Raw genomic sequence first — 22,257 nt, forward strand, 5'->3', positions numbered from 1 at the left:
GGTAGGATACATTAGCAAAGATCTGTCGCGCTAAATGGCAGCTGGATCAAGCGAGTGAGCTTGTAGTTTAGATTTTTCTTGATGTTGAGTCAGCAAAGTAGCAATTATCAAGATAACTCCCAGTCCTACTTTACAGGCTATACTCTCGGCCCCGACTCTGCTTCCTCACCCTACCACTATGCACTATAAGCACACCAAGTGGTGGAGTGCCACTAAACCAGCATACTAGGTGTCAACATTAGGTTGCTTTGCACTTCAGAACATCCTGTTTTCATGTATTAAGCTGAAAGTAATGAAGATGTTGTGGTTTTCATTGTTACAGGTCACTGTGCTGCATGACACGCAGTTCCTGAGAAGCTGCTGTGTGGGTGGCTTTTTGAATTAGTGTTGCCAAAAATCTGAAAATAGTCAAAGATAAAAACTACGTCGAGATAAATATTTGCGAGACCTCACAAAACTTTTGTGAGAGCTCACAAAACCTTTGTGCGAGAGCGCAATAACTTTTGCGAGCACTCGCAAAAATCTTTCTTTTTATAACCCATCAAATTTTTTCTCCATGTCTCCTTGGGGGCCTGTGTTGTTCTGTTTTTGCCAACTTTTTTTTTGTGTGTCTTTGGTTAATGACAGTATTATAATATAACAATTTCCTATATCCATACAGAGGAGGCATACTTGTATGTATTGAAATTAAAGACATCTTTGAGTGTCCTGGTTTTGTGACATCAAAATATGGTTACCCAAAGTTAGGTATTTGATTGAAGGTAATTTCCTGTATTTGGTTATTAATTATAAATTAATTATAATTAATTATTAATTATAATAAATTAAATGTAACTTTCTTTTTGTATCTCCTGTTTTGTCATACAAACCATTTTAAGTCGTGGCAATTGTTAAAATTATTCTCCTTCTTTTAAGGGCATCATTATTATTATTCATTCATTATTATTATTATTATTAAAAATAGGTTCTATTTGTAGTTAGATATTTTTGTTCAGGCACAAGTCGGCCACCATTCGGTGCGTCATTCAGGACCCATTACAGCAATATGGCGACCTCGAACACCAGATCAGTTCTGTTTGTCTGTCTGGGTAAGATACGTAGTTTCTAATCTAACAAAGCACAAAGAGTTGACATTAGTATACAGTGGACACATTTATTAGTATTTCATTGAATATATTGTCGTTATTTGGGTTCGAGTGAGACTGACATTTTAACTAAAACGTAAGAGTCGTGAAATGAATAAACAATGCTCAGTTGAACGTTGTAACTAGTTTAAAGTGTTTACTCATTCATTTAGTGTTAATAATAGTGAAACGGGAACCGACATGTTCCGTGAGAACGCGGAGCAACCTTTCCTTTATCCATAGAGATAGTCATAGACATAGTCAGGACTGAAAGGTCTGTAAAAACATTATAACGGCTGTTAAAAATCAACGTCAACCGAGCAAGCGAAACCTTAAAAGATTGATGGGTGCCGTGCTATTGTGTGATACACGAAGAAAACTTAAGATGTTATTGCAGCGGGACTTTGGACGGATGGCGTGTTTGGTTTAGGTTATATAATGACCTGTGTAATTATATTCAAATGTTTTCTTTTATAGGGAACATTTGCAGATCCCCCATTGCAGAGGCCGTCTTCAGGAAGATGGCAACCGATGCAGGTGTTGTCGACAAGGTATCATTCTTATGCTTTTATGGGACTAAGTTACAGCATAGCAGACATTTTATCAATGTCTGCTGTCCAAATAAGTCTGAGCATTCACTGACAGCGGCATTCAACAGTATTATGAGATGTAATATGAACACTGCTGTACAGGAATAAACCTTATTTAAACTTCATGCTCACAACAATGATCAATATGTTATTTGAATGATACTTCTCTTGTATTTGTTATGAGATCAATTAAGAAACAGTTTTTATATTGCATCTATAGTAATTAGATAGGTGTGAAGGAAACCATCAGCAAAACGATTGATTGTAATACAGAGGCTGCACCACCCTCAACAGGTAGACAAGGGAGAAATCATATTTGTTGTGTTCTTGTTCTCTGTGCTCTATTCTGCACAGTGGAGGATAGACAGTGCTGCCACCTCCACCTATGAGATAGGAAACCCCCCCGACGATCGCGGTCTAGCCTGCATGAAGAGGCACGACGTGCCCATGAGGCATGTGGCCAGGCAGGTATGATCACCCACCTTTGTTCTGTGTTGTTGCAGTGGCTCATAGACAGTGGCGCCACATCCGACTGGAATATAGGATGCTCGCCAGATGGCCGTGGGCTGGCCTGCCTAAAAGGGCATGGCATTGAGACCGGTCATAGGGCTCGACAGGTACAACCACATGTTTGCGTGGTTCACACACTACATTGCCATTCGTGTGTATATGTTGGATGTCATTTTGTGGATGCTTATCAACTACACAAACTTGTAGTCCAGCTTTTGACTAGTGAGAGCATGACGAGCGACAGTCGTATGAAGACAGAATGGAGACACACTTTCGTTCTTTGGTTTGACAGTTCACCTTCCAGGTAATGCTAGTTGTGCCCAAAGTGCTATTTGCGGCCTGCCTCTTTTTTTTATGGGCCTCTGGCACATTGTAGACAAACAACAAAACAAAACCCAGTAAAAAAGGCAGTCTGTATAATGAGAAAAATATGTAACTAATAAGATCTGTCCTTTTTGTCTTTAAATACACAGTAATGTGAAAAAGTGTCGCCCCCCCCTTCCTGGTCATAGCACTCAATAGGATGTAGGATAAGATGTATCTCAATAGGATTCAGGTCAGGACTTTGGCTTGGCCACCCCATAGTCTTCATTTTGTTTTTCTTCAGCCATTTAGACGGACTTGCTGATGTGTTTTGGATCATTGTCCTGATGCAGAACCCATGTTGGTTTCAGCTTATAGTCACAAACAGATGGTTCTGCTTGGTCTACTTCATTCTGTAGAACAGGTCCTATTTAAGTGAACAGTTGTGGCAATCACTTTTTCCGGTAAGGACCATGTCGGGTTTGAATTTTTTTTTCCTCCCTTAATTATAAAAATGTTTCCCTTAAAGACTGCATTTTGTGTTTAGTTGTGTTGTCATTGACTAATGTTTAAATTAGTTTGATAATCTGAAGCATTTAAGTGTGACAAGCATGCAAAAAATAAATAAATCAGGAAGGGGGCAAACACTTCACCACTGTATGTGCAATGTATTTAAAAAATGACATGCTTGTGCGTCATGGTCAGTGATGATCATGAGTAAATTACATCATCTACGTCATAATTTAATGTGTTTTTTTTAGCTGTTTTCTTATCTTCTCAAGGCTAACCAAAGTGTATAACTCGGAGACATTGACCTCTTGTGACCATTTGTTGAACTTTTGGTTCCACTCGCAGGATCTAGCTTCTGAAGTTCGACAGTCACCATAACCGTCACTGTGACCTTGACCGTTGACCCTAAAATAATAAGCAGCAGGCAGCACTTGTCTCCCAAGTTTTTGCAGAATAACTATTCAGAAATGTGTCACACTAAACCAGGGTGAGAGCAGATTATAATGGACAAACTTAAATATGAGCTGGCTGTTGGCTGTTACTCTTGTTTTTTCAAAATTTGTCAAATGTCTTGGAAGTATGTAAACAGTGGAGCCCTCGGACCTTCCTTTCATAACAAGTGGCCGCGCGCCATGAATCACATGTCAGCAGGAGGAGGAGCTCTCCATAAATTTAGTATCCTGTCTGTCCTTGTCATGTATCAAATTCCCAAGCAAACCTAAAATTTCAGTTGTTTGTGTGTGATAGTTTACCGAGTTGAAGACATGCTACCATGCCCTCAGACCCCCCCCCCCCAACTAACAGGGCATGGGTTTTTCCCGATTCCTCAGATCTATTGTCTTACTACTTTGTGCCTCTGCAAACCTGTCCAGCGAGCACATGGTGTAAGCTCCTCAAAGAAGAGCTGCAGTGTCTCAGTCCTTGTCCTCACAACGAGCTTTGACAAGCTCTTGTATTTTCATCATTGCCTTTGTTGCTTCCCTTTTAATAACCATTACCGCCTTCTCCTTCCAGTCCCTTCTTTTCCCCTCTCATTTGTGTAAACTTGTAAAATTGTAAAATTGAGACCACATTAGCAGCAGAAATCAACAAAAGATCTGATGGCGCTGTCTGTTTTAGATTATATTAGTGGAGTGTCTTTCCTTCACCAGCAAGCCTTTCAGAACGTGCTTTAAGGGAATTGAAGAATTGAATTTTTTTGTACTTGTCAACATATGAGGAATGAGCGTGACATTCGGCCAAAGCACCACCATCTCTCAAATTTGGCCTGTCATCATTCTGTTTTTGAAGGATAACAGGTTTTGTTCCAAGCCGAGCAGAGCACCTCTCCCGGCGATTTATATTTGTTGTTTGTAAGGCATGTTTGGTGAAAGAGACCATGGATCAACTCTGAGTTTGGTATCTGCTCTCACTAAGGGTGCTTGTCACTTCAACCGTGGGTCAAAAAAGGTGTCACTCTCAGCTGGGATCTCTTTCGCTTCATTTGGACAATTAGCAGTGTTTCATTTGAGCGTGAGAACGAAAGGTAGCGAGGAACAAGCAAGTTCAACCCAAGATTACCATAAATGTGGGAGTCGGGATGTTTTCCAGCAGTGAAATCAGTGGTAAGAACCAGTTGCTTGACCTTGGGCAGCCTGGGATAAACAACATTACTTTATTGAGGTAAAGTGATGAAGGTCATATGTGGTGTCCTAACAACACTAAATATGAGTTGTGCAGAAAACTGTTTTCTAAAAACTGTGCATATTTAACTTCCTATGTCTCCTCTTTGGCATCATTGTCAATCGATTTTCTGACTTTTTCAAAATTACTCAAGGCGCTGGCTTTTCACAGTAAATTATCAACAAACACAAGATGGAAACACTGCAATGCGCTGTGAGGCAGCTGTTTATAGCTGTGCTAACTTTACAAGCCATTTCCAGAAGTTTCCAACTCTGATACATTTGAAAGAAAACCAACTTGTTGGTTATACACGGCTTTACCTCCTTGACCAGTCCACAATTTATATGGTAGATTTTGGGACATTATTTGACCCCAAAACAAAACTTGGCTTAGTACTTGTAGTGAAACCCTTGCTGGTAGTAGTAAGTAGTAGTAGTAGTAAGTAGAAAATGGATGGACGGAAATACAGTAACATTTGAGGGCTGATCAGTGGCAATGTCATATGGTGTAAAAGCATTTTTACACAAGGTCCAAAATTGAAACTCCCTTTTGTCTCCCACTTTCAGGTGACCAAGGATGATTTCATGAGCTTCGAATTCATTCTCTGCATGGACGAGAGCAACCTGAAGTGAGCTTTTGACTTGTTTTGTATGAATTTGACCGGAGCGCTCTGTACAGACTGGAGTCATGTGTCCAGTTTCCTCAGTCCTTGGTCTTGAATGGTTACCTCAGATTAGAATGAGAAACAGGGGTCAAACCAGGCCAGGGGTCTCCAACCTTTTTTCTTGAGAGAGCTACTTTTACAAAAATTTATTTTTATAGCTTATTTCAACCCAAAGCAAAGGAACATGCTTGTTTTACCAGAACATCAGCAGAATGTTGGTATCCACAACTTACATTTGTATTTCAGAATGCATCTCTTCCTAGTGTATCTCCCATTACTGAAAACCAGGCTCGCGGGCGCCTCATGCGGTCAAACACGTTGGTGACCCCTGAACTAGGCTGGCCAGTAAAAATGTCTGGAAAGTTGATATATGCGTCTCTGCCACAAATTCCGAGTAACATTGAGCTATAACTAACTAGTAGATGAATGCTTCCTTTTAATTGAGGAATATCTTTCCTTAAGCCTATTCCAAAGGTCATGGGGAGGGATATTTTTTGCTACTTTGAACGTTTAAGGATCATTTTGAGATCACATGCCCACGGCAGATCTGATCTGTAAGCAGCTTACCGAGTTCTTTGAATGCCTCGTCTACGCTCTTTGGGCAGTCCCCCACCCTCACCCCTTTCTCTCCCACATATTTTTCTCGGCAAGTGTTAATCTGACCAGACTGAGAAAAGGGAACTTATCCTGAACAATAGGGTGCTCGGGTTTGGTTATGCTTATCTTTGTAAGCAACTCTAATAATGGTGTCACTGTCTGGTGTTTAGAAATGTGAGGGGTCGTTACTCTTGATGGTAATAAAGATAAGACACCAGTCAATAAAACAACATTTGGCAGGTAAAAAGCCTCCAAACAACAGCAAAATATTACAGGGGTAATACTGTATGTCATCATATTTACATATCTGTATCTAATGTTGAAGTTGTGCCATTTCTAAATATGTGGCTCTGATTAATAATACAATAATAATACGGTGCTTTTCCCTGTTGTCCTTACAGTGACTTGAAACGGAAAGCAAATTCGGTGAAAAATCACAAAGCTAAAATTGAACTCCTTGGTTCATATGACCCGCAGAAGCAGCTGATCATCAAAGATCCATATTACGTAAGTAGTCCAGTAAATTGCTTTTTTTTCCCTTTCTAAATATAACTGCCAATGTAAAGAGTTTAGTGGTTTTATCCCATGTTTGGATTCTCTCAAAACTAGTTTGAACACAGCATGTGCAGCTGAACTCCATTAAAAAAGAGCAACTTCCTTAAAACCTGCTTCTTTAAATCCTAGTCACGCTAGAGGCGGAATGCTGTCGGAATTAACATTTCAAGTTTATTCTTGGATGTTCAAAGTGCATTCCACGTATTCCGGCCACAAGAATGTTTTTCTCTGATATATCTGTGATATATATAATTCAATTAGAAACTAGGTCATGATAAAACGCTATATACCACATTTTCCGGACTATAAGTCGCAGTTTTTCTCAGAGGTTGGCTGTTCCTGCGACTTCTACTCCAGAGCGACTTATAAATGGAAAAAAAATATGTTACATAAACACTGGACAGCTTTTCTGTTCATGTTGAATAACCATTGTGTTAGCATATCTTACACCAGCCTGTTATGTGTGCAATGACTATAATGTAACACTGCGCTTTTGTAGCAAGTTGCGTTACCTCAGGATTCAAAGACATGGCAGCGGGTGCAGTCAAAGAAGTAGGAACAAGGAGTCTCGACTGAGCACTTGGCAAAACATACACGGACGGCAATGAACAATGAACCAACACCGGGAGACGCTACCAGCCCAACTAAATGCAGGCAAAGTCAAATTAGCGACAGATGGGTGTGATCAGGAAAGTAAAGGCTGTAGAAAGCAAGACGGAACAAAACAGGAAATGCGCCAAAATAAAGGCATGAAAACTAGAAAGAAGCCATCTGTCACACAAGGGAGTCTCGCAGGGCGTGACAAATAAACATCTTTGTATAGTAAAACAATGAAAAAAACAAAACCTTATCAATAATAGAAAATACAGTGCAATACAGATAAGTAAATTGAAGTATTGGTCACATGGGTGCAATAAAGAATAATGCTTACTTGGAAATGTAAACAACGCTTTAGTCAAAATGGCATTTTTACAACTTAATCAACTCCATCCATTCTTGTCTTCAAGCTATGGAGCATTCGCAACAATCCTTTCGCCGACAGCGTAGGCTCTCGCGTTAAAATACACTGTCAACCGATGGCTTCTCTCAGTCTCAAGATTTATGGCTTATCCTCATCGATAGTTCCTACTGTGTTCCAACAACTTTTGAGTCCAATGTGCAAGAATGGTTCTATACGGTTCCATACGTAATCTAAGTATTCAAACGTTCTAACGAAGTAGTAATTCTTTCCCAAATGTGGCACAAACCTTTTCATTCTGGCCGGTTCTGTGTAACACGGGGGCTATTCATCAATTGTGCATCGCTTTTTGGAGAGGTGATAAACAATTTGCAGTCACGCTCTTGTTGGTAGCTAAACTTAGCCAAACTCGAATCATTATTTGAGTGGGCGTGTGTGTAATGTGGAACATCAGTCACATCGAGGACTTATTTTCGAGGAATTTCTTAGTTTGCTCCATTGTTCTTTTGAATGCACATGTTCAAAATGTTCTTTTCAGTACTTTTTGGACAACTTACTGTTCTCTAATAAGGAGCTGAATTGAAACATTCACAACAGGTGTTTGAGCCCTAAATCGATACATTTTTTATGGAAAGGCATAGACTGTTCCTGGATCACACACCTACATATGTTGGGAATTTTGCCAGTCAGCTCCTTGTTGGAGAAGAGCAAGCTGCTTGACTTTGAACAGTCGGATATGTGCGTTCATCCCAAAAGGCATACATTTGGTACAGTTTAACTTTCCAACAACACACTAAAAATAGAATGTGCCACACGATATCATTACATCACCAAGACTGGATCATAGGCTGGGAGAAGTGTTGAGAGCAAGACTGAAGTTTCTGTAGGTATTACTTGTCGGCAAGGATTAGAATTGGACAGGGAAATTGCACTCCACAAATCTCTGGAAGATTACTGGAATGTTTTATTTTTTTTTCCTAACAGTAGATTTTTCCAAGTCTTTTCATCTGTCAGATGTTTTTGCTGTCAAATTTTGGCACAATCACACCTATTATTAGGGCATAAGTGAATTCATAACGTGTTATGTAAATGCAACAATTTGCGTCCATTTTGAACATGATAAATCAACACGTTTACATGTGTTAAAAGGGTGATTGACCTCATCCACATACCATCATTTCAGCAATTTCTCAACCATTTCATCTTAATGTCCGTTATCAAAGTAATCACAAAGTGTGAGAAATGAACCGAGTGCAAGATTTTATTCCAGACGATTATTAAAGAAAAACATTTTGCTGCTTTTAGAAGCGTTGCCTTTTGCTGCGAGCGCTGTTTGTAAATTTTGCTTCAATGGACATCATGCTGGCGTGTTAAATAGAAGCCGGTTGGCATCTGGAATGCTTCCTTCAGGGCAAGTGATAAAGATATTTAAATGTCATTGAATCTTATTGGGTTGCGGCCACAACATACACACTAAATTGACTCAATTTATCCTTTTTGTTCAAAATTTAGTTTTTCTTAAATTAAAGGCTCATCACTTCACAGCTGTGACACTTCTCTTTTTGTGTTGTCGTTGGCTGCAGGGAAGCGATGCAGACTTTGAAAAGGTGTACGAGCAGTGCCAACGATGCTGCAAAACATTTCTGGAGGTGAACTCGTAACGTTGTAATAATTGGCTCTCACGGTCACACGTTTTGGCCATGTCACACAAGCATGTCATCACCGTAACTCTGTAACCAACTGTGGTCAGTGTCATGAATGGACCACCACGACGCTTGAGGGTTTGTTTGTTTTTTTTTTTTGTTGAACTTCAAACCGTATTGTTTACTAGAGGAGCAATGCCTGTGTTGAAATAAAACAATACAACTCACTCAGGTCATTCCGATTTTTGTGGAAGCGACGAATGAGTCCAGTACATTCATTCATTCATCCCTGATAAACATCAGTGTTTGGTTTATTTTCATAACTTAAGTGATTCAAACACAATAATCACTGGAGGAGAAGGATCAGGGTCATCAATTAGCTTGTGTATAGTGTGTGTATAGCACTAACGCTGCCAAGGCCATTTAATAAGAATTACAGTAATCCCTCATTTATCACGGTTAATTGATTAAGTAATGCAGACCTACCAACATGTACAAATTTAGAGTACTTAACATGCAATTTGACTTTTGAATATGCCTGTATGCTCTCATGTTCAGTCTGTACAGTACAGATAATTGAATAAATATCAGTTTCTCTAGTATTTCAAATTCGGGCGGGGGTGCGAAAAAATGTCTGTCCCTTACAGAAAATAACTGAGAAGCACTGATATAGCCGAAGAACTCAATATCTTGTGTGCCTTGAAAAATCTGTCAAAATCATGAAAAATGGCCGGTACAGAGAGAGACGGCTTTTGAAAAATGGCTAACTTACATGTCTTTAGCATAGGGGGTGAGGGGCTACACAAGAAACTTACCGACTTGAGTGTTGAATCAGAGCAATTGGACTGTTTCACTTCTCATCCAGGTCCATGTACAAATGCTCTGATTCAACTCCCCAAAACACCATGTACTGAACATCTTTACGCACTTTTTTTTCTAAATCATTTTTGCGGATAAAAACAAATTGTTGCTGAACTTTGTATGAAATTTGTTTTGTGATGGCACACCGTGTTATTATTATCTCAAATTCAAATTAGGGGACTGTTTGCAACCAGGTCAAAATGACACCGCCAGTGTTTAGCAAACGCTCATATGTGTGTGTTACATGGGGCACAGCTTAAAATGCTCAAAGCAGGAATAAGGCCCAATGTAATTTCTTCAATAAATAAGATATGCAACAAGTGTACAATCAACAATTGTACGGTGAATCACTGCGTTATGCTTTGTAACATTCGTCACTGTTATCCATGTGTAAAAATAAGTATATCATTGTGAATATTACGATGTTGTTTACTCACTCGTGGTGCACAGTGCCTGCTAGTCAGTCGCTGCTTTTATTTTTGTTTCTTTCAACCACAATGTAATGAGCAGCGAGATGCATGCCTGTTGCGGTTCTATGGTTATCAACCACACTTTTTTACTTTGGCATTAATGCAGTGGTTATTACTTATTTTCTGTCATACCCCCTCAAGGGGCAACATCATTTTTTTTATACTAGAGAAACTAACATTGTTTATCTGTACTGCACAGGCTGAACTTGAAATTGCAACAAAATGGAGAGCATACAAGAGTATTCAAGAGTCAAAATGCATGTTGAGTAATATAAATTTGTACATGTTGGTAGGTCTGCATTAACATTGATAGCCTATCTGCCCCCCCCCCCCTGACAGTTCACCACACCCCGCCCAGGGTCATTAATGGTTCCAAACAAGAAAAAACCTTTAAAGGCGACATGCATTTCCTGTTTTCTGCCATGTTGTTGTTTGTATTCTCGTTAAATGATGCCAGTGCATCAGATAAGGTTTTCACATTTTGATGTAAGCCCAGAAAGCAGTTTTGAATGGCTGTGCGCACTGTTTTACAAAGTTAAGTTCTACTGACTTCACTGCAACGCGGACTTAATTATACGGACTGCATAATTTGCCTGTGCTCAGTAAACGCAAACCTACGTTTTTGGAAGTCCTCAGGAGCTCTTGGGAATGTGACCAATCACAGCTGAGTGGGCTTGGCGGGGAAGAGGGAGGCAAGAAATCCAAGAAAACAGTGCCGGAAGAGGCGCAGAGGTTGGAAGATCTAGAAAGGTTTCTGTGCGTGTTATGGGAAAAAATACTTAATTCCTTGTTTCAACCTAGCCATTACTGGATGATTCCTTTCGGCAGCAAAAGTGCTTTGTCTTACCCCAACACACTTCTTCATTGCCTTGATGATCCATCCCAGATGCATCTGAGGCCAGTTATGTTGTAGTACGTCTTGGTACAGTTAACACAAGGCTTCCTGTTGAGTGTGGGATGTTTTGGGGGAGAACAGTTACAATCTGTGTTGCTGTGCATGTCGACAAACATTCCATAGGTGTCTTTTTTTTTTTTAATTGCTTGAAAGATGCTGCAAGGTCTGCAAATCATTAGGATAGGGTGTAGCCAAAGTTTAGAAGAACCAACTGCTGGCTGGAGGGTTGCCAGTTGTTGTATATCAGGGCGGCGTCCATGTCTGTGCTATTAATGATAGTGAAGACTGATTTAATTAATTTGTCAAGTCAATGTAAAATACCTAATATTTTGACTCGGTGAGTATTTGGGGGCAGGTCAAAGATTAGAGGTTATTAGAAATGAAATATAATTGGTGAGTTTGGATGTATAATCCATAGAATATATCATTTTAGCAGTCAAATTCATTCATTCAGGTTCAGCATCAAAATATCTGAAATGCATTTGGCTTTCGAAAAAAGAGATAGCTTTTACTCTCTATGGAAAGACGGCAGTGACAAGCACCTTCCTACGATGCCGCAAACTCTCGGGCCAATCGGTGGCCGAATGCTTACTATATGCGTGTGCTGTGTGATTGGCTAACCAGTCTAGGGTGTACCCTGCCTCTTGCCTGAAGTCACCTGTGACTGAGGATAAGTGGTATAGAAAATGGATGGATGGACTCCTACATACAGTATATATAAGTACTGTATCATTTTTGGGGGGGGGTGGTCATCCACATTCCACTCATTGAGACGCCAAAGCAGCACAGAGAAAATTTTTTGTACCAATGATATAATTTATTTAAATATATATATAGTTTTTTCCATATATCTATATATACTGTGTATATATATATATATATATATATATATATATAGTCCAGACTGTAGGTATATACCGCACACATTTCATTTATAGTGGAGCTTATGGTTTGTTTGTTTTTTTACACTACAGGTACATCTCAAAAAAGAGAATATAAAACAAAGTTTTTACATTACATATAAAATGAAATGGGGCCGCCTGGTGATTGGCTGGCGATCAGTCCAGGGTGTACCCCGCCTCTCGCCCAAAGTTAGCTGGGATAGGCTCCAGCACACCAACACGACCCTACTGAGGATAAGCGGCATATAAAATAGATGGATGGCTAAGTCTCGTAACTTTGTAACTTTGATGATTATGGCTCAGAGGTCATTTTCAAAAAGCTCGAAGATTGTGAAGTTTTGTATTATCTGAGGCTTTAAATGGTCCCTCTATCTGCTTCAGTAGGCTTACACCATCATGGGGACTGCTGACTTGTCAGATGTCCAAAAGAGACCGTCATTGACACCATCCCCTAGCAGTGTAAGCCACAGAAGGTCATCGCTAAAGGCGTGAAATATTTCCCGCTATGTGCAACGCATCTATATGATGTACGGCTGTCGCTTGATGGCGTTACGATAAATACTGAACTTTAGCCATTACATTCTTATTGTTTGAGATGTACCTGTGTGTACACGTACATGATCAAGGTTTACTGTGTAGTCTTGTGATGGTCCAAATATATAAATAAAGGCTTTCAAAGGAGCTTCTGTGACTTCCCGCCGGCGTCGTCTGTGTGATGCCAAAAAATGTCTCACGAGGCCATCAATAGATTAGACACGGTTGTCTTATTTGTAAGCAAAGCAGCAGCCACTGTTGATGTTTGGGACGGGTGGGAGGGTGGGGCTTCCTCGTTTCGAGCAGCATCCATTGGGATCCACGCCGGTTTGTAAAGCCGACTTCAGTAGAAGGACACCTGTGTGCTTGGTTTCAATCAGGGCTCGTCATTATTTTAGGCCGCTTGGTGAACAAGTCCAAGGCACTTTTCACCTTTTAGCAACATCCTGGATAGCGGATGTTAAGGCTTCAACCTTTAAAAAAAACAAAAAAGACAAATTCAGTGCTATCTCTTATTTGACTTGGCAGTTAATTTCTGTAAATTCTTTGGTTCCCTAAGGAATACAAAATCTTTTTTTATGGCTTGATTTGCTACTCCGCTCTTGCTGTTCTGCTCTTCTGCACAGTGTAAATCCATCTTCATCCACTTTCTAGGTAGATCTGTGTCCAACAGTGTCGTTGACACTAAAATCCATCAAAAATGGGAAACTAGCATCTATATTTCAAGTATGTAAACATGCAACTAGCCTGTAGATACTTTTAGCAGCATACAGAGCCTGAGGGAATGTTATTTCTTGGTAATTGACTTTTTTAGGGGGCTCATGGGGAAACGTTTGCAACATTTTAAATCAAATGTTTGAGAAACCATGCTGAATACAGCAGAGGTGGGGGAGCAAGTCTGTTTTACAAGTCTCAAGTAAGTCTTTAATCCCAATTCTCATTCAGGTCTGAAGTAATGTCTGTGAGGTCATAAGCACTGTTAAATGTTTAGTGTGTGTTTAGTGTTTACCAAATAAAATACTATGACTTCGTAATTTGTGAATGCAAATAAAATTTTCCTCTGTAGCGTAGGGGTGTCACAAGATACCAGATACAAGATTAAAATGATTTCTCATTCAGAAAAAAACTGTCTCGTGGGCAGAGACGATAAGAAATAAATTAATTAATCACACAAAAAATGAGCGCGGTCATTTTTCTGGCGTCATTGTATTGCCACATGTGGGCGTGTCTGCGTTGCTTGTCTCTCACGAAGAGAGTTCACTTTCGTAGAACAATGGCATGAACAGAGTGAGCCCTTTGTCAGTCGGTCTCTATGTATATGCCTCTTTCTTTATATTTTTCATTGAACTTTTCTTGACAGTAATGTCAAAATCTTGTCTCGTCCCGTCCTCGTAAACTCAATCTTGTGTATCGGATGTTAACACAGATGCATTCAAGTGAGGCAGATAACCTGGGAAAATGTGGTGTCTTGCTGGAAATGATAGAATACTTTCAATTTTGCTCAACACACTCGCTGAAAATCTCGAGTACACTCAAGTCATAACGCTAAAGTCCAAGTTAAGCCCCGAGTTGCAAGTGTTGATATTATCAAGTCGAGAGTCGGGTCCACACCTCTGGAATATAGGGTAAAAATATCTCTCATGTAGCATATATATATATAAATAAGCAAATAATGAAAACTAGCCTGTACATATATTTAAAATGTCCTTTTGACTTAATTGACTATGGAAAAAATATGCTTGTACAATATTATGACTGTTCTGAACTCCTGTTTCCATGCAAGCGCCTTATTGAGCAGAATGCTAATGGTTTAGTTCATTTTGAACACGCTAAACAAAAGCTACATCAAATGTTGATGCAGTTCAACATGTCCGAAAAAGGAGTAGAGCGTATTTAGACCCCGAATGGAATTTAGTAGGATTTCATACAAAAGAATTTAAATAGTTGAGCACATGATTTGATGATTTCCTGTAAGACCTGTGAACCGAGCTTAATTTTTATTTGTACAAATTCCTCACATTATATTTCTGCTGCTGAAACAATCACATATCTTTGTCATCAATCAATACTGAGGTTTGACAACGTACAGTATGAGTAGCACCTGTTAGCCTTCAGTGCATTGCGGGCTGCTGGCGAGCCGTGTGAGAAGCCGTGCGCATCTCTTTAAATCTGTGGAAAAGCATAAAAGGGGAGAGGTCTTAATGAAATCCTTCATTGTAAGATACTGCCTTAACTCTTGTTCCTCTGTGAGCTTACACGCCGGTATTCTGCAATCTCTCTGGCGGTGCAGTTTTCGCACGTGCTCCCGGCACTTGGGACTGAAGTAGAGCGGACCTGAAAGACAGCAACGCAAAAGACGCATATTTCAAACGGCGCAACATCGCTTTCGGATTTGAAAGTCCTGTATTTCCGCCCGCCGTGAACACTTCGAACAGCCCACCCTGACTTTCTCACACTCTTTGACACACAATGTAAATCGTATTAGGAAGGCTTACCTGTTAAATGTGTCACGTATTTCTCCATCTTTCTGAGATCTCGAAGGAGTACAGCTGTTGAAGAAGACAGGGAAGGAATGTCAGTCTTCAACTTTGAATATGATTTGTGAAAAAAAAGTTTGTGGTACGGTACTCCGGTTTCCTCCCACATTCCAAAAACATGCTAGGTTAATTGGCCACTCCAAATTGTCCATAGGTATGAATGTGAGTGTGAATGGTTGTCTATATGTGCCCTGTGATTGGCTGGCGACCAGTCCAGGGTGTACCCCGCCTCTCGCCCGAAGACAGCTGGGATAGGCTCCAGCACCCCCCGTGACCCTCGTGAGGAAAAGCGGTAGAAAATGAATGAATGAATGAAGTTTGTGGTACTTCTCAGGGTCCACCAGCACTGCTTTTATACCCCTAACTAGAGATGTCCGGTATTGGCTCCGGTATCTCCTGTGGTGACACGTCTCGTGTGTTGTATACAGCATTTTTTCATCGGTTTTGATGATCAGGAAAAAAATCTGATACAGATATCAACCGTGCGATAATTATCGGATATCCCTACCCTTAACATATCCTGTACATTTGTCTTTCTTATTAATTCATTTCAAAAAGTAAGATGTCAACCAAATCATATGAAAATCGAGGCAGGTTTTTCCCACCAGGAAATCATGTAAATTAACATATGGAAAACAATGATTATCACACATCGGTATGAACGACAAATGGATGGAAATTATTATTGATTCGAACTTTCCTTGCATCCTGGCAAGATCGAGTTCTAAAGTGTTTCATTAAATTGCAGACACTCTGGACTTTCTTTGGCCCCGTGGCGGGTTATTTAGCAGTCACCCTCACTAAAAAAAAAATGTACAGACAGTGAATCAGCTGTGACCTGAGAACAGAGAAAATTGGCTAGTTTGTTACGTGCAAGTCTACAAAAAACAGGGCGAAATTAGCTTAATTCTACCTGCAATTCACTCCAAATGTTGTGCTTACGGAGGGTACATTTGGTTTGCATTTGATGGAAACTGCTATCTTCATGCCAGTGTCGAATTGATCAGAATAGGACACTGCCTAGAGTTTTTAGCATAGCACGACTTCCCGTAGCTGACGTCATGTTGTCATACTTTTTTAGACAGCTAGTTACTATTACCAAGTACTGCACTCCTTAATTGGTGCACATTTTTTAAAGTAAAACTGATAGCAGTCATAGTTAAAAATAATAATAATAAAGTCTCGCTTTCACTATATGTGGGGAAAAGCACCTGTTTACTCCAAACTACATATGAATTGAAATGTGTGGTAAAACGAGAGTGTAGTGGTTCATCTCCCACTCTGTGAATGCGAGTGTGAGTGGTTATGTGTCGATATGTGCCCAGCCCAGGTTTTACCACGCCTCTCCCCCTCAAAAGTCAGCTGACAGGCTCCAGCTTTTTCACCCGCAATCCTCACGGTGATAAGGTGCACGAATAACTTGATCATTTAGAAGCCGCTTACTCATTTGCCCCTTCCTTCCTCCTCCACTGCCCCGCAATGGTCCGCGACTTCATGTTATAGTGGACAAAAATGGATTCTAGTACTTTTTAACTCAGGGTTTTGCACCTTGGATAGTTTAAATACCTGACAGCAACCTTTTCCACTGAAGGCCGCGTACAGAAAAATTGTTCCAACTTATTTTAGTTTTTTACACCCTTAGCTTACCTCCATACTGTGACACTGTGTTTACCCATTAGACATTTATCCTGTAGATTATACTTTGTACTGCTTGTTAGCAACTTTAATGACTTTAAGTGACTACCAGGAAGTATCTGCCTAATTAATTTGTAAATCTTGTAAAGACCATAGTTAACTTCCCAAAGACGCACCATGTAACAGGCTTTACAGCCTGAACTCACCGACAAGCTGATCCCCCTTGTCTGTTTTCAATCTGTGGAAATCCCGTTGCGCCACCAGGGGCGTCCTCCCCCGGTGGCTCCACGGGACCTCGTGTCTCTCCAGCTCAGACGCTCTCCTCACTCCGCGGCTCGTGTTCCTACCGGGGGCCGGGGTCGAGGTCGGGGTCACTGTGATGAGCGTGCACATGAAAAGGACCAGTCCCACGGGGACATGCATGTGCAGTCCCCTCATATCTCCCACAGGATTAAAACCAACAAAAAAAAAGTACTCCTTCTCCTTTTTGTTTTGTAACAATGAAGCTGGTATCGCTGCAAGACAAAAGATGATAAAAGTGCTTCTTATTTAATTTTGTTTGGAAAAATTCCTATTGGATTGGATACTTATCCACAGGCACAACATGATAAAACTTTCCCTGCTGTGCATTCCACACAAACGATTGTAAAGCTTTGTTTGTCTGGCAAGTACAAATGAATTAATAATAAAAGCTGGGTGAACTTGGAGCTATAAGTTCAATGTGAGATTTTTTTTTTTTAATCTACCTTAGTGGGCTGTTAATCCTCTTCCACTGCGTCCGTTATAATTAATAAAATGACTTTCCACACGCAAAAAAAAAAAGCACAAAAAAGTCCTTATTTAAAGTATCCACGTAGGAAAGAGGTGCAGGTCATAAATGGGACCATCCTGTGGTCCGAGCGGAGGTATATAGAGTTGGACCCGAGGCTCCTGTGCTCCATGTCCGGATCAGAACACTCCATCAGCGCTCAGCATCAAGTCGAGCCTACTTTTTATTCTGACACGCAGCCTCCTGTCCCCCCCGTGGGTGACTCACTCTGCGCTGTCCGCGATCCCATTAAGACGCATTTTGTATCGGCACTTGAGGTTGGCTGACCATCACTTGATCCAGGTCCTCCTCCTTTTCCTCTTCCTCTCCGTTATTCCATTTATCTCTCACATAGACCGGGTGCTTCCACTGAAACTGGAAGGGGCTCTAATAGCCTCATTTGGGGCCACGAGGATCAGGAACAACAGAGGCGGTGACGCACCGTTGCGTACATTTTCAACACGTCGCCCTTCTTTGGTGGTGTTTTGTAGTTGCTTCGCGGACTTTTTTTCCCCTCATGACTTGAAATGTACTTTCCTGCCGGTCTGCCCCGCCTTTTCTTTCTTTTTTTTTTCAGGGCGTGTATCTTGCTCCCCCCAATGCAAATGTTTCTTCAGGCTGTGGGTTTGCATCGCTGCATATGGGACTGAAACAACACATGGCCATATTATTAAGTACTTTATCTAATTGTTATTTAACGTGTGTGCGGGGGGGGGGGGGACTCTTTATTTCACTCTTTCTTCTCTATTTCTGTCGTGTGAATGAGGCTATGGCTAAAAAGGCTTGGTGCTGAAAGGACAGCGCGCTCTTGTCACTGCCGTGGAATCCTAGTGGTAGGCCTATGAGGTTTAAGAATATTCAAAGCCAAGAAAAGGGGGCAGGGGACACCCCATGCACCATGGAGATCTGTACCCCAGAAATAGACACATTGGCATTCCCCGAAAAATGAATGAAAAAGTTTCAGAAAACATAAAATGATTCAGAATTTCATTAAACGATCATTGGAAGTGTAATAAATCAAAGCATGCTGACTGTATCAGGGGCGTATTTAGTCATTGGGGAGGTATTTGTGACATGGGGTCATGTAGGACAATGAAGACCAAAGCTCACAGGCCTATAATTAAAAGAATGAAGAAGAAATAAAAGACAGCTCTCATGCTGAGTTAAAAGCCAAGGAATCAAATATATTTTAAGATGTCAGGCAAGACCCCAATATTCTAAAGAGTTCCACATGCAGCAATATACATGGTGTCGCTCATGGTGTCATTCATCACATGGTTTTGTGGTTTTGGGTATTGCAGGTGCTGTTTATTGTACACATTGCATGGTCAGTAAATGGCTGAGTATTTGTACAGACAGAATTGATCAATAGAGGACAGATCTTTGCCAAATTTCGAGGCCTGATGAGTGTCAATACTGTCAGTCCCTTCTGAAGATACCATATACAGTACAGTGTGTTTTTGTTTATCTTTTAACAAGTTATCTGGAACAAAAATGTAAGCAATAACAAGCGATGATAGTCATGTAAGCAAACAGATACTTGGATGGCTTCCTAGTTTAGTTTGATTTCAGCCCAACAGCGTTGAATAGGAGGGGGCGGTGACTGCCAATTCAAATTAAAAGAAGAATAAGTCAAGAAACATGTATGACAATCGATTATGGATCTACTCAAAAAGAATGACCTGGTTAATCGCGTAATATTTTAGGAAGGCTAAACACGAGAATACATTATAAATACATTTATATGTCAGAAAAGTGGAAAAAGCATAATCAATCCCCTTTCAGCACCCCTGCGGCAGCCATTGAAAACATGCTCACTGACTCATTCCCTGACGATGATTGATAACCGAAGCAACGCTGCCATGAAATCGGTTCTTTTGTTTTGAAATCATTTCAATTTTGCAAGGAGGAGGAGTTAGCCTCTGCATCTCTGGTCAGTGATAGGCTGAGTGCCTCCCAAAACGCTAATACTCCTGTCAGTGTGTGGAAGTGTTTGGCTTTTCCGGTTGACTTGTTACATCACATGTAAACAAGGCAGCTCGGCTGCAGGTCGCAAATTGGCAACAGCCCATACGTATGCGTTCATATTATTCCAGAGTAGCAATGCTTGTGGATTGTGAGAGATTATCCATGTTGGGTGGTCCCTATCTATGGCATCGTCAAAACTTGATCTCAAGCTAATAAAAGCTAAGAGTCCACATTTCAATCACACATCGATTGTGGTTGCGTGAAGGCAAAAATAATCAAAACTCCTTTGTCGCTGTCCAAATACTTATGCAAGTACTTCAAGTTTTCAGCAATCAGTCTCAGCGAGGGGCCAGCAAACCACATCACATGATAAGCCCTTTCAAAACATTGACTGCTTCCAGACAATTGGAAAAAAGGGAAATGGAATGCCAAGGAAATTTGTTAGACAGTCGACACACAACAATGGTGTCCCACACTGAGACTCACGAGGGCAACCTATAGCAAAAGGCTGACTACTTCTGTGGACTGATTGTTGGGCAATCACAGGGAGACAGATTGTAATCAGTGCATTAATGGCTATAATGAGCCACCATAGTACCAATGGAGAGAAGAGAACCAAACTGTTCTGCATGGACCTTATGAGGAGATATGTCTCCATAATGCAGTGTTTTGTCACCATGAATTTATTCTCTAAAACAGCCATGTTTGACTGGAACTCTTGGAGCTCAGATGTCGGAAATTGCCAAACAGCATATGTCTCACACCTGGGCTAGGACATGGACAGGGAAGTCTGGGGCAATGCGGTTTTGAGACTTAACAGAAGATCCGTATAAACGAATATGATTCAATGACAAAGAGGTGAAAGAATTTACTCACCATTGAAGAAACCCATTATTACTTCCTGTAAACCTTGGAAGAGAACTACCAAATATAAACCTCATTGTGTCAACTGTTGGCTCACAAGCGACCAAAAGCCGCAAATCAGGATGTTGTCAATTAGCAATGGTGATGATAAACGCAGGTTTTTGTGTAAACGCACATGGATAAAGAGTGTCTATCAACACAATCATCCGCACAACAGCGTAAAAGCGTTGTGTTGCATTGTTTAGACAAAATGTCTGGACTTAGTTTACGTCGTCACTCAAGCCTCAAGATTCGATAACATAATTTGTCACAGTTCAGAATCGTACCATCAAAACCAAATGCACTCCATCTGAAGTGGGTTAGAGTGTTATTTTAGAGGGATTTCAAACCACCACCAAATGCAATTAATGATAATGGAGGCAAAATTCAAGATGCAGAAAAAAAATGTCTGGGAAAATGCAAAGTCTGGGTTTACGGTGGTATGATCGGCTCCTTATCAGTGCCTCGCCCCTAAGTCAGAACCAGGCTTGACCCTGAACAGAATTGCTTGATAAAACACATAAACAACTATTATGATGGACAGGTGGAGAGACCAAGCATGCCTTGTGGGCACTTTGTTAGCTTGTTGTGGATGTGTTATGCGACTTATTTTGCTGTAGACTGTCGTTCTGTTTGATGACCCACTTGGTCCATTTGTGTCTGGATAGTTGTACTCTAGTTCTACTTCTCCATGTTCGTAGTGAATTCATCGACAGACACATCATTGACTGACTGTGTTCAGAGTGGAAATCTTGGCTAAAGAAGCAGGTGGTTTGGGGGGCCAGTCCTAAATGGCCACAATTTTTAAGGTCCCACTGTAGTCCTTTGGGAATGTGTTGTCCAAAATCTATCCTCAATGAAGCGGGGACCTTTGACATGTAAACATTTGGTCATTTTGTGTCTTTGAATTGATTACCTCCTTGGTCATTTGGGAAAGCCATCCATCCCTGTTGCCTTTCTCTCTGCTCAGAATTGATTATGGATACAGGCTGCCATCATCAATCCTGGCGGTATCTCCCATTTGGATGTTTGCCTCATTGGGAGTGTTCTGGACGAGTTATTGAGGGGAATTGGCACATCTGTAGGCATTGTTTCAATAAGCTCATCCAATATTTCCATCAAGCAAACCAACCAAAACAACAATACAGTGGAACCTTGGTTAGCGTTTGTGTATTTTGATTAACGTCTGAAATTCACTCTATAATTCTGTCCTCAGTTTGAGTGCATTCTCCGGTTAGCGTACAATATGGCGAACATCTATTAATAATGCGCCGTGTGAGTCCATCTGTATTCTTAATATGCTGTAAAAATATATATTTTTTAATCAGAAAACATCCTTCCTTGTTAGCATATTTTTAGGTAACAAACGAAATGGTCTGTGATGTCATCAGCAGTTGACTCTTAAAGACTTTTAAGTGATCTTACCCGGAGCGGGGCTGTTGGTGAAATAAATTAAAACAGACTGTTTTGGCGGGAAGCACAAACCCAACGAAATACACCTGGAATAGGTGCAGATTCTGAAAGATCTAGAAAGTTTTCTGTGCTGGTTATTGTGTGTAGCTGCTCTATAGGAGTCCACAACTCAATGTCAACGTCCCTTTTAATAATTTCTTTCATTCAGTAGTGTT

At 40.6% G+C, this 22,257-nt stretch overlaps 2 protein-coding genes across 5 annotated transcripts; one reads left to right on the forward strand and one right to left on the reverse strand.

The window, feature by feature from the left end:
* The first annotated feature begins 1,000 nt into the window (after positions 1-1,000).
* On the forward strand, positions 1,001-9,343 carry acp1 (acid phosphatase 1). 2 transcript variants are annotated; one of them, XM_058056199.2, is made up of 6 exons: positions 1,001-1,088; positions 1,602-1,675; positions 2,069-2,182; positions 5,266-5,327; positions 6,362-6,467; positions 9,057-9,343. In XM_058056199.2, the coding sequence occupies exons 1-6, from the start codon at positions 1,046-1,048 to the stop codon at positions 9,132-9,134; spliced, it is 477 nt and encodes a 158-aa protein (XP_057912182.1). In that variant the 5' UTR covers positions 1,001-1,045; the 3' UTR covers positions 9,135-9,343. The 2 variants fall into 2 exon arrangements, with proteins under 2 accessions (XP_057912182.1, XP_057912183.1); XM_058056200.2 differs by lacking the exon at positions 2,069-2,182 and adding an exon at positions 2,218-2,331.
* Positions 9,344-12,229: 2,886 nt separating this feature from the next.
* alkal2a (ALK and LTK ligand 2a) lies at positions 12,230-18,202 on the reverse strand. Of its 3 annotated transcripts, none has more exons than XM_058056204.2 (6): positions 17,697-18,202; positions 17,157-17,465; positions 15,274-15,327; positions 15,035-15,112; positions 14,880-14,947; positions 12,230-13,251 (listed from the first exon to the last, which is right to left on the reverse strand). In XM_058056204.2, exons 2-5 carry the CDS (start codon positions 17,386-17,388, stop codon positions 14,883-14,885), a joined length of 429 nt encoding a protein of 142 aa, XP_057912187.2. In that variant the 5' UTR covers positions 17,389-17,465; positions 17,697-18,202; the 3' UTR covers positions 12,230-13,251; positions 14,880-14,882. The 3 variants fall into 3 exon arrangements, with proteins under 3 accessions (XP_057912187.2, XP_057912188.2, XP_078655280.1); XM_058056205.2 differs by having other exon boundaries at positions 14,866-14,947; XM_078799154.1 differs by lacking the exon at positions 17,697-18,202 and having other exon boundaries at positions 17,157-17,679.
* Between the last annotated feature and the right edge of the window lie 4,055 nt (positions 18,203-22,257).

Source organism: Doryrhamphus excisus, linkage group LG19 (genome assembly GCF_037039965.1).
Source record: "Doryrhamphus excisus strain RoL-2023G ecotype Guam linkage group LG19, RoL_Dexc_Guam_v1.1, whole genome shotgun sequence".
NCBI lineage: Eukaryota > Metazoa > Chordata > Actinopteri > Syngnathiformes > Syngnathidae > Doryrhamphus > Doryrhamphus excisus.